This window comes from Dermacentor andersoni, chromosome 2, assembly GCF_023375885.2.
Source record: "Dermacentor andersoni chromosome 2, qqDerAnde1_hic_scaffold, whole genome shotgun sequence".
Taxonomy (NCBI): Eukaryota; Metazoa; Arthropoda; class Arachnida; order Ixodida; family Ixodidae; genus Dermacentor; species Dermacentor andersoni.
In genome coordinates, this window is record NC_092815.1 from 160,934,344 (window position 1) to 160,948,711 (window position 14,368).

Sequence of the window (14,368 nt, forward strand, 5' to 3'; positions counted from 1 at the left end):
GCCTAACCCATGTCGCTCTGCACTGCCTCATTTGTGGTTTTTCCGTGGGTTCCCAAAACCAACCGGCCTGCCGATCTTTGGTTTACTGCCAGGCCGGACAAGGTATCTGATTTTAAGCAGAGAATGGCATTCGCGAACTCTAGCGCTAGCACCATTATTCCATTACAGATTCCACGAACCACCTTAAATTTATTGTGGCCCCAAAGTGGTCTATGTTTAATAATTGGTGCATTCCACTTCCCCTTTATTTCCAGATTATCTTGGTGGGTGCTTGAGTAAATCTTTCCTTCGTTTATGTATGCGCCAAGGTACTTATATTGCTTCACTATGGGTATTACTTGCTGTTGAATTTACAACACGTGATTGCTCGTCTCTTCATTAAAGATCATAATTCCCAAGTTCTCCGTGCTAAACTTAAGGCCCATGTTTCTGTGAGTGGCTGTGCAACACCATTTCAATCGCAAAGTTTCCTACAATAATTCATAGAAGGAACAATGGCGCTGCAATTCTTCAGTCACCATGGGAATGATGGGTAGTACATGGATTTGTCTGATGCTCATGCATGTGGATTCAGACGTTCTGGTGGCTTTCCTTATTAGGCTTTATCTGCCTGAATTGTCCTAAATTTCAGACCATTCTATACTTTTCCAAGTGTTAAAGGCTCTGCTACTAATTGCGGCGGTTCAGTCTGTCGAGGTGGCCAAATCGATACGCGCCAAGCGTCTGGATCTGCTGGCTTGCCCGCAAGAAATTCATAAGGCCCTTTTATGGCACTTGTCGATGCATGCGTCCGCGGCGAGATGATTTCAATATCGGGCTTCTGTGCTTAGAGGTCCTGTGCTCGAATCCTACCGTCGGACAATTGCTTTAATGTTTATTTGTTACATAGTACTTCGTTGAAAATGACGACTTTACAAACCCACGAAGCCGTTTGAAGCCAGAAGGATGAAGGTAAGGCAAATCCATGTAGTACCCATTATTCTCATGCTGAATAAACGGCCCCGCTTGCAGCTCCCGTAAACACTAGCGCCAGAGTTCCCTCTAGTAATTATTGTATGAAACTCTATGATTTCAAGCCGCAGTCGTCACGCCGTACGCATGACGTCTTATCCACATATGTCACAAAGGTTTGCTTCTTTGGTTGCAATATGTTCGTTGGCTTCATTTGCTACCAACCAAAGTTGAGCCAATCGGTTCCCCTGTTTCTTCTCGCTCAATGCCTTGGGAAGGTCTCGATTCTGCAGTCGAGAACCTCGCTGGGCATTTTAGAGCGCAGCTCTTACCGAGCATGGCGCAAGATGAAATCGAACGCGGAGCGCAACGGGGGATGAAAGACGCAACGACGTAAGCGGAGAGGAGGGTGCAGCGGAACCATGAGGTGGAAAGCGGAGGAGGGCGTGGCGAAAGCGTGTACTTCGTACTGCCAGCGCAGACCGCATCGCGCCGGTGGCTGCATGTACTGCTCGCGTTGTGATTAACGGCCTCCTCTACAGCTTCCAATTTTTGGAGCCCACGATCTCATTTTGGGCTGGGACATTCTTTCCGCTAATAAGGCCGTCATCGACTGTAGTCGTACTGAAGTGGACTTTAAAACGCTTTGCAACGCTCCGTTTCTTGACGCTCGTGAAGATGGACTTGTTGCAGATGACCTTGCAATACCTCCGTACTCCTCTGTCCTTGGCACCGTGTCCTGCAACATCACCGCTAACGCAACAGCACTTTTTACCCCATCTGTCATCGTTCGTCGCAAATGTTCCCCGCTGCATTTTGCTCTTTTAGAAATTTGTGACGGCGTCAGCAGACTGCTAGTATCCAACCAATTGTCATATTCCCTCACTTTGTTTCGCGGGGAATGCGTTGGCCGCGTTCAGTGTGCCGACCCAGCCGCCATCATTGACATGCCATCTGGTTTCATCATCCCTCATGAGGCCGCCAGAGTGACCTGTAAGGCCGCGCAAGAGCCTACTTCGACCGATGTTCTAAATAGCTCCATCGCGGACGCGTTGACTTTCCCAACGCGCCCAGCTGCTACACGTTCTCGGCAAGCTCTGTCATTCTTTTGACTGCCACCGTGTTTGCATGGGCCGCACGCCATCTGTTTGTCAGAGCATCGACACGGGTACCAATGCGCCACTGTGACAAACACCATGCCGTGTGTCCGCCACAGAGCACCATGTTATCGTTGGACGAGTAGCCAATATGCCCAAGCGCGGCAGTCATCCAGCCTTCGAATAGCCCCTGGTCATCCTCAGTTCTTCAAGTTAAGAAGGATGGATCGATTTGTTTTTATCTTGAAGTTAGGGACGGATGTTTGTTCGTGGTTTGTGGTGGTGGTGGTGGTGGTGGTGGTGGTCCAAAATTGACCTCCCCCTTCGATGGCCCGAGTGCATGTTGGCACTGCGAAAAAACAGCCAGGGCCTGGTGGAGGACAGCGTTTATTTCCACAGCAAAGCGCCCGGCTGGGCGCTTGGGATTCCCCAGACAAGCTCTCTCTCATCGTGAGCGCTCGTTTTTAAAGGCTCGGTCTCGCTCGGTCAAACAACCAAAGCAAAAGCGCGTACATCTTCTGACTGTGTCTGCTTTCCCCGCTCCTACAGGAGCAACACTCATCTCGCCAAACCCCGCAAGCATTTTAGTCACTCCCTGTCGGTTAATTGCCCCACGTTATACCAGCTTGACCAAACAGCTACCGGTTGATGGCCCTCTGCAGCAACATGGGTTGAAAAAGTGACATCCAGCGGAATTACCTCCCTCGATTACCCACCGGCACGGCCCAATTTCACGAAACGCACCTTCTACACATGCTTTGTCATCTGTCGTGTCACCCATGTGGCCTCCGTGTGCACTGACGAATAACCTCGGTGTCACTACAGCTGCATCCAGTATGGAGAAGACAGCTAAGAAAAGCACGGCGAACCGTAGCAAATGCCCCAACTTCTACACTCTCAAACTGACTGTCGATTACCGTCGACTTAACAAATCACTCGCAAGAATGTTTACCCTTTGCCGAGAATTGACTGCCATCAAGGCGCGGAGTTGTTCTTTTCTATCGACTTGCGCAGCGCCTATTGGCAAGTCCCCATGTGCCAAGCGACTAACCTAAAACGGCCTTAGTCACGCCAGATGGCCTATATGAATTTCGTGTCATGCCTTTCGGGCTTTGCAACGCCCCCGGAACATTTGAACCTATGGGGTGGTCTCAAGTGGAAAACGAACCTGTGCGACTTAGATGACATCATTTTTTCACCCGATTTTCCCACTCATCTATGTAGGCTAGAGGAAGTGATGCAGTGCCTAGCTGACGTCGGCCTCTAGCTCAACCTGAACGAATGCCGTTGTTGCGCAAGTCAGCTCACTATCCTCGGCCATGTGGTATCTTAAGACGGTATTCTTCTTGACGCCGCCAAACGCCGTGAAGTTGCTGATTTTCACAAATCTTCCGCCATAAAAGAACTTCGCAGCTTCCTTGGCCTCTGTTCTTACACTTGCGCCGCTTAATTCGGAATTTTGCGTCCATCAACGCTCTCTTGACTCAGCTTCCATGGAGCGACTCTAACAATTACGCCTAGTCGCCCGCCTGTGACGATGCCTTTCAAGAGTTGCGTCGTCTACTAACCTCGCTGCCGATACTGCGTCACTTCGATCCTACGGCTCCGACCGAAGTACACTCCGACGCCAGCGGTGTTAAACTCAGCGCTGTGCTCGCACAGCGCAAATCTGGCTTTCACGAGTACGTCATTGCATAGTCAAGCCGCACCCTCACCAAACCAGAAAGGAATTATTCCGTTACGGAAAAGGAATCTTTGGCCATCATCTGGGCACTTCGTAAATTTCGGCCCTAGCTACCTCTATGTCTGCCCCTTCAACGTAATTACGCACCACCATGCTCTTTGTTGGCTGTACACGTTGAAGGACCCCTCAGATCGATAAGCTCGCTGGGCTTTGCGGTTGCAAGGTTTCGACACGCGTGTTGTCTACAGATCTGGCCGCTGCCACACAGATGCCAACGCGCTTTCACGTTCGCCCGCGTCTACCGATGCCGCAGCCTGCCTGTCTACCCCTGTCGGAGTACTTTCGTTCCCAGCAGGCTGCGACACGGCTTCGCAACAACGCAAAGGCGCCTGGATTAGCGCTCTTTTGCGCTTCCTTTCAAGCCCATCGACTCTTCCTCCACCTTCTCGAGCTTTGCACCGTCCAGCTTCTCCCATCGAGATGCAGGACGGCCTTCTCTATCGCCGGAAATACCTGTATGATGACTGCAAGTGGCTGCTGCGGTCATACCTCGGCATCTTTGTGGTGAAATATCTTCTGCCTTCCACGCTGACCCACATTGTGCGCATGCGGATGTCTTCAAAAGGTACGCCCGACTTCACTTCGGGCTTTATTGGCGTGGCATGTGCGCCTTTGCGTGCAGATACACTCGATCGTGCCCTCAGTGCCAATACCGCAAGGTTCCTGGTCATGTTGTCTCTGGCCCACTCCAGCTGATTTTGTGCCCTGCCAGGCCCTTCGATCGCATTGGCATCGACATGCACGGACCCCTTCCGCGCATGGCATCCGCAAACCGCTGGATAGTCGTCGTCATCGATCATTTGACGCGATACGCAGAAACAGCCGCTCTGCCAGTTGCCACAGATCGTGATATAGCATCCTTCCTCCTGCGAAACTTCATTCTCCAGTACTGCGCAGCTCTCGAACTTATGAGCAATAGGGAGGTGTGTTCCTATCCGAAGTCGTAAACGCGCTCCTTGCTGAATGTAGCATCGTTCATTGCACCACCACCGCCTCCCATCCTCAAACTGGTGTTTTGACGGAAATATTCAACCGTATTCTTGGCGACATGCTCTCCAAACACGTTGCCTCTGACCACAGAGATTGGGACCTTATCTTGCAGTTCGTGACATACGCCTACAACACTGCTCCACAGGCGACCACAGGTTCTTCCCCATTCTTCCTCTTGTATGGCCGTGAACCTTCAACCACACATTTTTCCGTACCCAGCGGAGTCATCCGAATGCACGCCCATCTCTGAAGCTGCACGCCCCGCCGAGGAATGCTGTCTGCTCGCCCGCTACGCCACAACCATCGACCAGTGACAACAAAAAATCTCGTCGTCACGATGACCACCCTCATTGTCACTTTCTTCCAGACTACTTTGTGTGGCTATGGGTTCCAGCTGTTCCTGCTGGCATCTCCTCCAAGCTTGTCTCCAAACATCAAAGACCCTAGTGTTGTAGCGCAGACATTGCCCGTGAACTATATCGTCGAGCCTGTTACGCCATCTACGGACCAACGCTGTCGTGTTCGCGAAACCGTCCACGTACAGAGCGTTAAGTAGTATTACGACCCACTCATACTATGTTCACCATGAGGCGCCAGGATAGCTCCTTTTGCGATGGAAGATGTAATGAAGAGGAATAAAATGCCTGGCGCTGCAACCAAATTGCCAGTCGTCCGGGAGATGCGAGCTCGAGTTTGCCTGGGCTGCTCTGGTTGAGACGCTGCCAACGGAGCCTGCTCCTCTCTTGTCATATCCTTTGTGCGCATTAGGAAATAAATAAATAAATAAATAAATAAATAAATAAATAAATAAATAAATAAATAAATAAATAAATAAATGCCAACTCGAGCGTGTCAACTTTTCACGAAAAAGTCCATTTTTAACTTATCCAGGTAATATCCAGAGTGGCCTGCTGTCGGATACGACTCGATCGCTAGCTGACATCAACGAAGCGCGACTCGTGCAAAGCGGCTGCCCGTCATGGGACGAAAGAGGAAGCGTTCCAAGCGCCGGAGCAAGTCCGGTTCTCGCCGCACGAGACGCTCGATGGCGTCCTCGGAGCCGTTGCCGGATCTGCCGTCCCTAGATACGCAGGCTCTGTCGTCCTCGAACCAGACGCGAGTGCCCTCGTCGCCGGACCAGCTACAGGAGGCGTCCGCCGCTGACGAAACGCAGGTGAAGTGGGCGCCCGAACCGGTGCATGTGCCGTCGTCCCCGAAGCACATGCAAGCCCTGTCATCCGAGGAGCAGCCGAACAGAGGAAGCAAGTCTTCCAAGTCTTCCAAAGCTTCCAAGGCATCCAGGGCATCTCACGGCGTCTCCTGGGGTGAAGTGCGTGAAACCAACGTGCAGGCGGAAGGCGCAGACGTCTCACCGGATCGCGGAACATCACGTCCGTTCTGGGACAGCGCTGCGCCCGAAGAGACCGATTCGGAGCATCCCGCCAAAGAGATCGTACGTAATCGGGCGCGCACCCACCCGCACGCACGCAAGCACGTGGACATACTTCGCCGCTAATAGTGTTAGTATAAAAAGACTAATTAACAAATAATGTTCATTAACTTTTTACTAGAGCTTGGAGGCAGTTGTTTGTGTGGCAAATTCGGTGGCAGTCATATTTTAGTGCAGCCCTATTTTTTAACATATTGAATATCGTGTCGAATTTGGAAGATTAATCTCGAATTGAATGTTCAGTTCCTTTGCTTGATCCAATGAATATCAATCCAATCTGGAAGGTGACGTCGCCGCTTTCAAGTTTCCGCACCAGCTTCCCCTGACGTCATAAATCTCGACAGGGTCTTTTCGTGTCTGGTTTGGTACATTTATCAATAAAGAAGGGTGATATTGCATTAGAAAGCATGTAAGAACTTAACTTTGCAATTGCCTGGCAACATTTGTTTCGCGAAACCAGTCAAAACCTACGAAAATATTGACTCCAGAAAATCACAATGACTTCGATAGTGCCGTGACTTATGTGCGACATTAAAGAGTAAAGTAGCCGTCATTTCTTAAGCCAGTAGTAGGCAACCTGTTTTCGCCAATGACACTCGTTTATAGTGTCTTGGAAGAACTAATTTGGTGTTTCACGTTACAGGGGAGGGGGCACACTAAATAGAACGACTGAATCAGTCCAGGCGGATGAACCAGTATTCTAAAACTTTGTTCTTTTGCTTAGAATGGTAAATGTAGGTCTAAACTCAAGTTTTCGAATTTGATGCCGAAGTCTCAGCACTGGTACGTCATATTGGCGTCATGCATTTCAAAGCATCTAGTCGTACTCTTTCCACTGCCCCGGCTCAGTATATAAAGTATAAATTCTTTAAAACTAGCGAGTTCAGTATTTACTTCTTTAGAGCACAATGTGATCAGTCTTTACCGATAACAAGTCAACTGGGTTGAAGCAGATGTCGTCAAAATCTATGACGTAACAGTGATCTGGTGCAGGAACTTCCAGGCGTCGTCGCCACCCGTGTTTCGTTTTCGTTTGTTTTGTGGCCTCACACTCCTCTCATGTCGCCTTGAAAAAGACAAGTCCACTTGTCAAAACGTTGGCTCCCGCTTTTACCTTGTTCTCATTTTTCTCATCGTCTCAAGGTAAGAGTAGCTTTATTGGCGCTGTAGAAGAGTAAGTTACTGAAACAGCTAGCGTAATTTACAGTGCCTTACAAATATTTCAAGTGTGCTACATACGAGATTGACCACGTGAATTCGACATGCGAGCGCACCAACTCGAGCGACAGGCGTTGAAAGCAGGTAAAATTCTCCTCTGGCCGTATGCAGCAAAAGGAAAACCGAAAGAAAATCCAACGCTTTAAATACTGCCGAATGGACTCGTACCGAAATATCACGCCCTTGTCAGTAAAGCCACCTGCTGATCTTGTCCCGTCAGCGGCACTATATGCACCATATGCCCATTCGTTGTTGGTACAGCTTGTTATCGATGGTAGTATATAGAATCACCATAGATAGAAATATTTCGCAAAGGGTAATGAAAAAAAGTATTAGAAAAAAAGGAAAGCTCATGTACTTAGATTTAGCTGCACGTTAGAAATACACTAGTTGTCCAAATTAATCCCGAACTCTCTACTACCAACTTTGCAGTTCTAGGATGTTAAGCCCTACAATAATAATAATAAAAAATTGAACGAAAGTTTCAAAGCGCACTCGCGCGACTAGAAGGGCATAACGTATTTACTCTAACGTACGCCTATACTTTTCCTAAAAAAATATCGTACGGACCTCGAGGGTCGGCTTATATTCCAGGATACGGTTTGAGCGGAATTCTCCGGACACTGCTGACCCCAGAAAGGTCTCTGCCACGAGATAGACGAAGATGTAGGTGAACTCAACGAAAAGCGGGAGTGTCTGTATCGACGTAAGTCATACAGATGAAAACAACGAAACTCACAATCGTTCGAGGAATCACACGCAAGAAGCTCAGGAAGCGTGTCTATGTACTTCGACAAGTCTACTTCGCTTAGCCAGTATATTATACTAAACTGGGTCTCGGTGGCATGGGATGAAATTCTGGCCGATCTAAGGATGTGAGCACATCGAAAGCTCTAGCATCTCAACGATGTTGCACGTTATTCTGGCAGCCGAAGGCCCCCCTTTTTTTCAGCTTGCCTTTTCTGACCTACCGAATTTCGGGAGTCGGCCTAGAATCGAGGTCACCCGAGATTTCAATAAATGCAGTGAGATCTAAGGAACACGCTTAATGGTGCTACTGCGACAGTGTATTTCACAAAATAGAGTTTGATAATTTTAAGTTTTATGGAATTTTGGAGAATAGCATGTTGCAGTTAATTCTAGTCCTTAAGCTGGATTATCCAGAGAGGCGGACATTACCCGCCGCGGTTGCTCAGTGGCTATGGTGTTAGGCTGCTGAGCACAAGGTCGCGGGATCGAATCCCGGCCACGGCGGCCACATTTCGATGGGGGCGAAATGCGAAAACACCCGTGTACTTAGATTTAGGTGCACGTTAAAGAACCCCAGGTGGTCGAAATTTCCGGAGTCCTTCACTACGGCGTGCCTCATAATCAGAAAGTGGTTTTGGCACGTAAAACCCCATAATTAAATTAGAGACGGACATTACTTGCACGAGAAATCGGAACACATATTTAACAAATTAACAAACAATAATTGATTATCCTTTCGATTCATTACTTAGCGGCACATATTGCAATTTACGAATTGTACCTGATGAGCTTGCAAAACATATCCACTTGGGATGGATTTCCAGAATGACGCCAGTATGGAGATATGTTACAGAAAACTCGGCAGTAAAAGTGTATCGTTCTTCCACTTACTTTTTTTACCACAGCACTATTTTATGCATTGAAGCACAAGAATAATTGGAACTCCCGTGTATTTAGTTCCGCACTTTGGATAATATCTCGAAACTGGTGTCATTCTTGGAAAATAATTTCGAGTGGATATGTCTTGCAAGCTCACCGGCTACAATTCTTAAATTGCAATATATATACCGTAAAGTAACTAATTAAGAAGTTGATCAGTGAACTTTGTTAGTTAGTTGAATATGTGTTTAGATTTATCGTTCCACCTCTTCGAATAATCGAGTTTAAGGGCAAGAATTATGCTACCTGCCCCAAACGATTCTCAAGAATCACCCTGATCACCAATGGAAACAGGACACCAGCATTGCTAATGGCTCAGAACTACGTGTCACCGCGCATTGAACTCAGACACAAAGTTGGCATCCCAGCTTCAAGAACTAATCTGTATCGTTTATTCCCGTCGTCTCCCATCGACTCCATCTAAGATGTCACAATGTCTGCGCATTGTCATCACCCGTACCTAACAATTTGGTGGTATTTTTTCCTCCACTTTCTTATTTTACGTTGTCATCCACGTCTTCCTGTAATGCATGAACGACCTTGAAAGCAAATAAATTAAAAACTCGAAAGCGCATAAAAGTGGATTCGCCGTTTCCGTCCGCCCGTCGTGTCGTCTCAATTGTCATCGACGTTATCGCTTCGTCATCGTCAGGTCACTTCCTCGTCAGCTTCGTGCTCGCGATAGGAAGATAAGAAACGAAACTTTGCCTCAAACCACCGCTGGGACTCGAACTTGCGTGGCGGCCTTGCGTAACAGTTCGCCATATGCTATGCCCGAGTAGTGACGCGTTCTTCTGTCGACGCAGGACAAAGACGTGGAGCGTCGACTCGTGGCGATGTTCAAGCGGCAGCTCAAGACATTCCTGTTCCCGCCGAGGAAGCGACAGGGCTTCGTATTCCCTCTAGACTACGACGACAAAAGCATTCTCGACGGTCGGTCCATTCGAGAGGAGCGCCACTTCCCGTGGATGATACACCCCAAGACCGCTTTCAGGTCGGCACGCTGTTCTCGGTTCCTTAATTCTGTACGCCACGCGATATTTTACTGTTGCAGGGCGGGACGTGCGTTTGGTCGGCCGCATGATCCACATCAAACGAATCTCGCAGAGCTACGCGTCATCAGTTCTCATTTCTGGTCAGAAACTGACCGATTGAGGACGTAGAAATGAGTAGACACGGTGGATACCATCGCCGGCTCTCAGCTCAGGGTTTAACCTGAAACTATAGTAACTCGAGGTAGCACAAAGTGATGTCACGATTAGGTGATGAAATTAGTCGGCGCTAATTGTGTACCCAGTGTCTGCCTTTCCAAGCCTCTTTTATGCACCATTACAACCATTACACCACTGCACCATTACACTAGAAATGAACCCATACCAACTACTCAAACTTTCAGCGCTGCTGAATGAATTCTGATGCTCAGTGTTACCAGTTAAAAATAAGGTGGATGTAGCCTGTGACGCTTCTTTACACACTCCGTATACGGTGAATAGTTCCCCACGCAAACTTCTGGCATTATGATAATATTGCACAGAACAGTGAATTTAGGCCTTTCACAAATTTCTGAATCCCTCTGAATCAGGTAACCCTCGCCCTACTGATATAGCACGGGCGATATTAGATTACAGATGAAATTACGGACCTTATCGATCTCAAGCAACGGACGGCTTACGCCATAGTGGAGGAGGGGGTGCTGCGAATTAATTTCGACCACCCGCAACGCGCGCGTTTTGCAACTTCCTTCCGAAGTCTGGAGTCGGACCTTAGTCTTCGAGCTCGACACCATAACGTCATAACCACTGAGCCAATGCGGTGACTCACCGTGTAACAGAGGACGCGCCCATTGACTTCAGTATCCGGAATTACTGTGCTGTCATGCAAACAGGGCATAACGTCGCAGATCGGGCTTGCGCCGTGGGAGTGGCCGAGTTTGAAGGCATGTGGTGTTGTCGCCCTTTAAAAAAATGATAGGTGCAAATTTAATGAAGACTGGATCGCTTGCGTCAGTTTGTTTAGCCTTCGACACATCATGTTTTATTTCGTGAGAGTTACCTGCGAATTTAGGAGAGGTTTGTGAAGCCCTCATTTTGTAACGGAATCGACGGCAGATTTTTATTATTTGCACACAGGAGAGTCCATTTCTTCCCCACGGCAATTACGACGCTGGTAAACACGGCTTGTGCGCTTCAATACAGGCGTGACAAGTGCACATCCGAAACGCTCTGGCTGCGCACTGTTGCATGGCTCTACCGTTTACGCCAGTCAGACATTTCATCGAATCAGAGATCTTCGTCCTTCGCACGAATTGCAGCTTCTTCGACAGTCCTGCTTAGTATATGGTCGCATAAGAAAACCGTCCTAATGTTAATCTAAACAGAGAGCTGGGCAAGTTGGTATGGCTCCATCTTAACAAAAAACTGCGTGATAAAAAAAAATGTTCATCTTCCTTTCTATTGGCGACAGCCATTACGCAGGTCAGTTGCGAGTTTCGCTTAATATATGTTAGCCCGGTCGGTCGGTGACCACAACACCATCGAGTTGCAACGCAGCGCAGTGCGAGTCTTTTGCATACGCTCACTTTATGCGACGCAATGAGCCTTCAGTCTGTGAGCTACACAGGGTGTTTCAGCGAACACTCTCAAATTTTTTTGAGAAATCGTCTGTGGCAGATAGCACAATTCTAGTCCATAAGCTGGTCTACTCGAAGAGACGGACATTACTGGCACGAAAAATTGAAATGAATCGTCAACTAATTAACAAAAACTTGCTCATTAAGTTTTTAACCAGTCACATCAGGCACATATTGCAATTTACAAATTCTTGCGGGTAGGACTGGAAGGCACTTGGGAAGAACTGTGCTGATGACACCATTTACGAGATATGCGCCGTCAAACTTGCGGTAAAAGTGCACTGTCGTTCAACTTATTTTTTTTAACAGAAACGTCGTTTTATGCATTGAAGAACAAAAGTAACTGTAGCATCGATTCATTTCTGCGCAAACTTTGGAAATTAGTATCTCGAAACTTGTGTCATCGTACGAATTCACGATGACACCATTGATGCATTCTTCAAAATTTTAAAAGGTACATTCCCATTGGCTGTCGCCATTACATCGCGTTCTTTGTCAAAATCGCAGACTCTCGTAGTGTTTCTTGATTGAAGCGTTATACTTTAACCCTGCTGCCGCAACAAGATTCGCTCTTGCAGCGTTCGTTAAACGTATCATTCGCTGATGCTCAAATCCCGCTGCTCAAGCTCATTAACGAACTTCCCTTGGGCGCAGGAACGCGTGGGACTTGTGCATGTTGGCGATGAGCTTCGCCAGCGTTATCCTCGTGCCTCTGAACATGGCCTACTTTGAGACCGTGCAGGAGGAGCGACTCGAATGGCGCATCTTCAACATCGCCTCCGACCTGCTCTTCTTTGCTGACGTTATCTTCAACTTCAGAACAGGTAACGCTGACGTCAAATGCTGCCCGGGCGCTTACTCGTGTCGTGGCTGTCGCACGAATTCACTCGGGAACTCGCCTCTAAGGCGCTATCTGGCGGAAGGCGCAGAGCGCGTTTTATATGCAAGCACACCACCATGCAGTTAAATATTTCAACTGGAGATCCTTGCGTGCCTTGGCTTCGTTGCAAGTTGACGTCGTTCTTCGCGTATGCCTCCTACTAAGTATTGGCACACACCGTCTAGCGGCGGCTTTTTCACTGCGACAGCAGCTAAGTGACAGCCAAAACTGGGTTAGCTGTACCCATTCACCGATCTTTCGCGTGCAATGTCGGCGTGAGGCGGCCTGCGCGTCATTTCCCTACATATGGGGATCGAGCGCACAAACCCTGCAGCAATGTGCAGTTAGAAGTCGGACGCGCTAACTGTGCAGCTAGCGCACTACTTTGGCGCTAGGCAATTTATGCAGGGATTTCTGCAACACGAGCGCTCTGAAAGCGGTGTGTGTTTACTTATTTCGGAGGCCACTGCAAACAAGTCTAGGCCCATTTTATTCGCTTGCACTTTCCGAACTACTAGTGCAGGAACTGCTGCAGTTCGCTATTCGTTTCACCAGTTCAACATGGCGGCATGTGGATGTCGCCATTCATTTCACACAGTGCACGGTTCATGCAGGACGAGTTCACAGCATTCTCTGCACCCATCGGAGAGCTATAGAGCCGGGCTCGTCCAGGTTGTGCCCCGCCGGTTGTGCACAAACAAGAATGGCACTGAGATGGCGGAAACTTAGTTCCTGAAGTGCATGGCGAATCGAAAAAAACTATATCGTAGCGGATAAAGACGACGTTTTGCACATTGAAAAAAGGAAATGTTCTTGAGGAAGTGACGGCAAAAGATATGAGAACCAGCTGCTGTTGCATTAAATGAGTTTACGGCTGGAGGAATTGCAGAAGTCTGCAAATTTTGCAATACAAAGTACAACAGCGTCGCGACTTCTTAAACAAAACCAAAGAACAGAGAAAGACGAGCGCCGATTTTCAAAGGAGAACCTTTATTGCGAACGAAATATATATACGTGTTGCGGAATGCAAAGAAACAATGAAGAAATAAGCTAGAAGAGCAGCACTTTATTCCACGTTTGCAATAGAGATTCTAGTTGAGAGTGAGCGCTTGTCTGTCTCATCGAAGATTGCAGCAGCAGAACTTATGGAACACGGACATAGAAGGAACTACTAGACGTGGACAGTGCAGTTGCGTTCACGTCTAGTCGTTCCTTCTGTGGCGTGTTGCATAAGTTCCGCTGCTGTGATCCTCGAAGAATGAACCAACTAGCTGAGTTAAACACCCTTATCTCTGTCTCTGTTCTTCGGTTCTGTCCTCGTTGAAGAAGTGACGAAGGTACACTTTTAATCGTGCAGAACCGACTAGCCCAATCTTAGGCCTTAAAGCGATATAGTAGCACGGGAAATGAGCCGTGAAGAAATGAGAGAACTAAGTTTATAATCTAAATCGTACCGACGTCGTCTTCGCACCTTGATCACATCGCCGTCATGCTGTGGTTCCCGCCGTCTACAGTCTTCGTCATCGTCATGCACACTCGCATTACAGGGTGCACCGTAATTAATGTCACACACTTTCATCAATAATTGTGCCTCTGATTTTTGTAACAGTTCGCCACATCCTTTCGTTAAATATTTCTTCACTCCTGCTTCTGTAATTCTACCGTGTTTCATGCTGGTTTGCTTGTTTTTTTTTTCGGAAAATTGCACATCCTGGATCAC

General features: G+C 48.0%; 1 protein-coding gene across 1 annotated transcript in view; it reads left to right on the top strand.

Annotated features, from left to right (window-relative positions):
• Positions 1 to 5,395: 5,395 nt before the first annotated feature.
• Positions 5,396 to 14,368, top strand: part of LOC126540518 (potassium/sodium hyperpolarization-activated cyclic nucleotide-gated channel 1-like) — a 41,417-nt gene continuing 32,444 nt past the window's right edge. Inside the window, exons 1-3 of the mRNA XM_050187333.2 lie at positions 5,396 to 6,235; positions 9,946 to 10,133; positions 12,423 to 12,592. Coding sequence (XP_050043290.2) covers positions 5,762 to 6,235; positions 9,946 to 10,133; positions 12,423 to 12,592 — 832 coding nt within the window. The 5' untranslated portion in view covers positions 5,396 to 5,761. The remainder of the gene's footprint in view (positions 6,236 to 9,945; positions 10,134 to 12,422; positions 12,593 to 14,368) is intronic.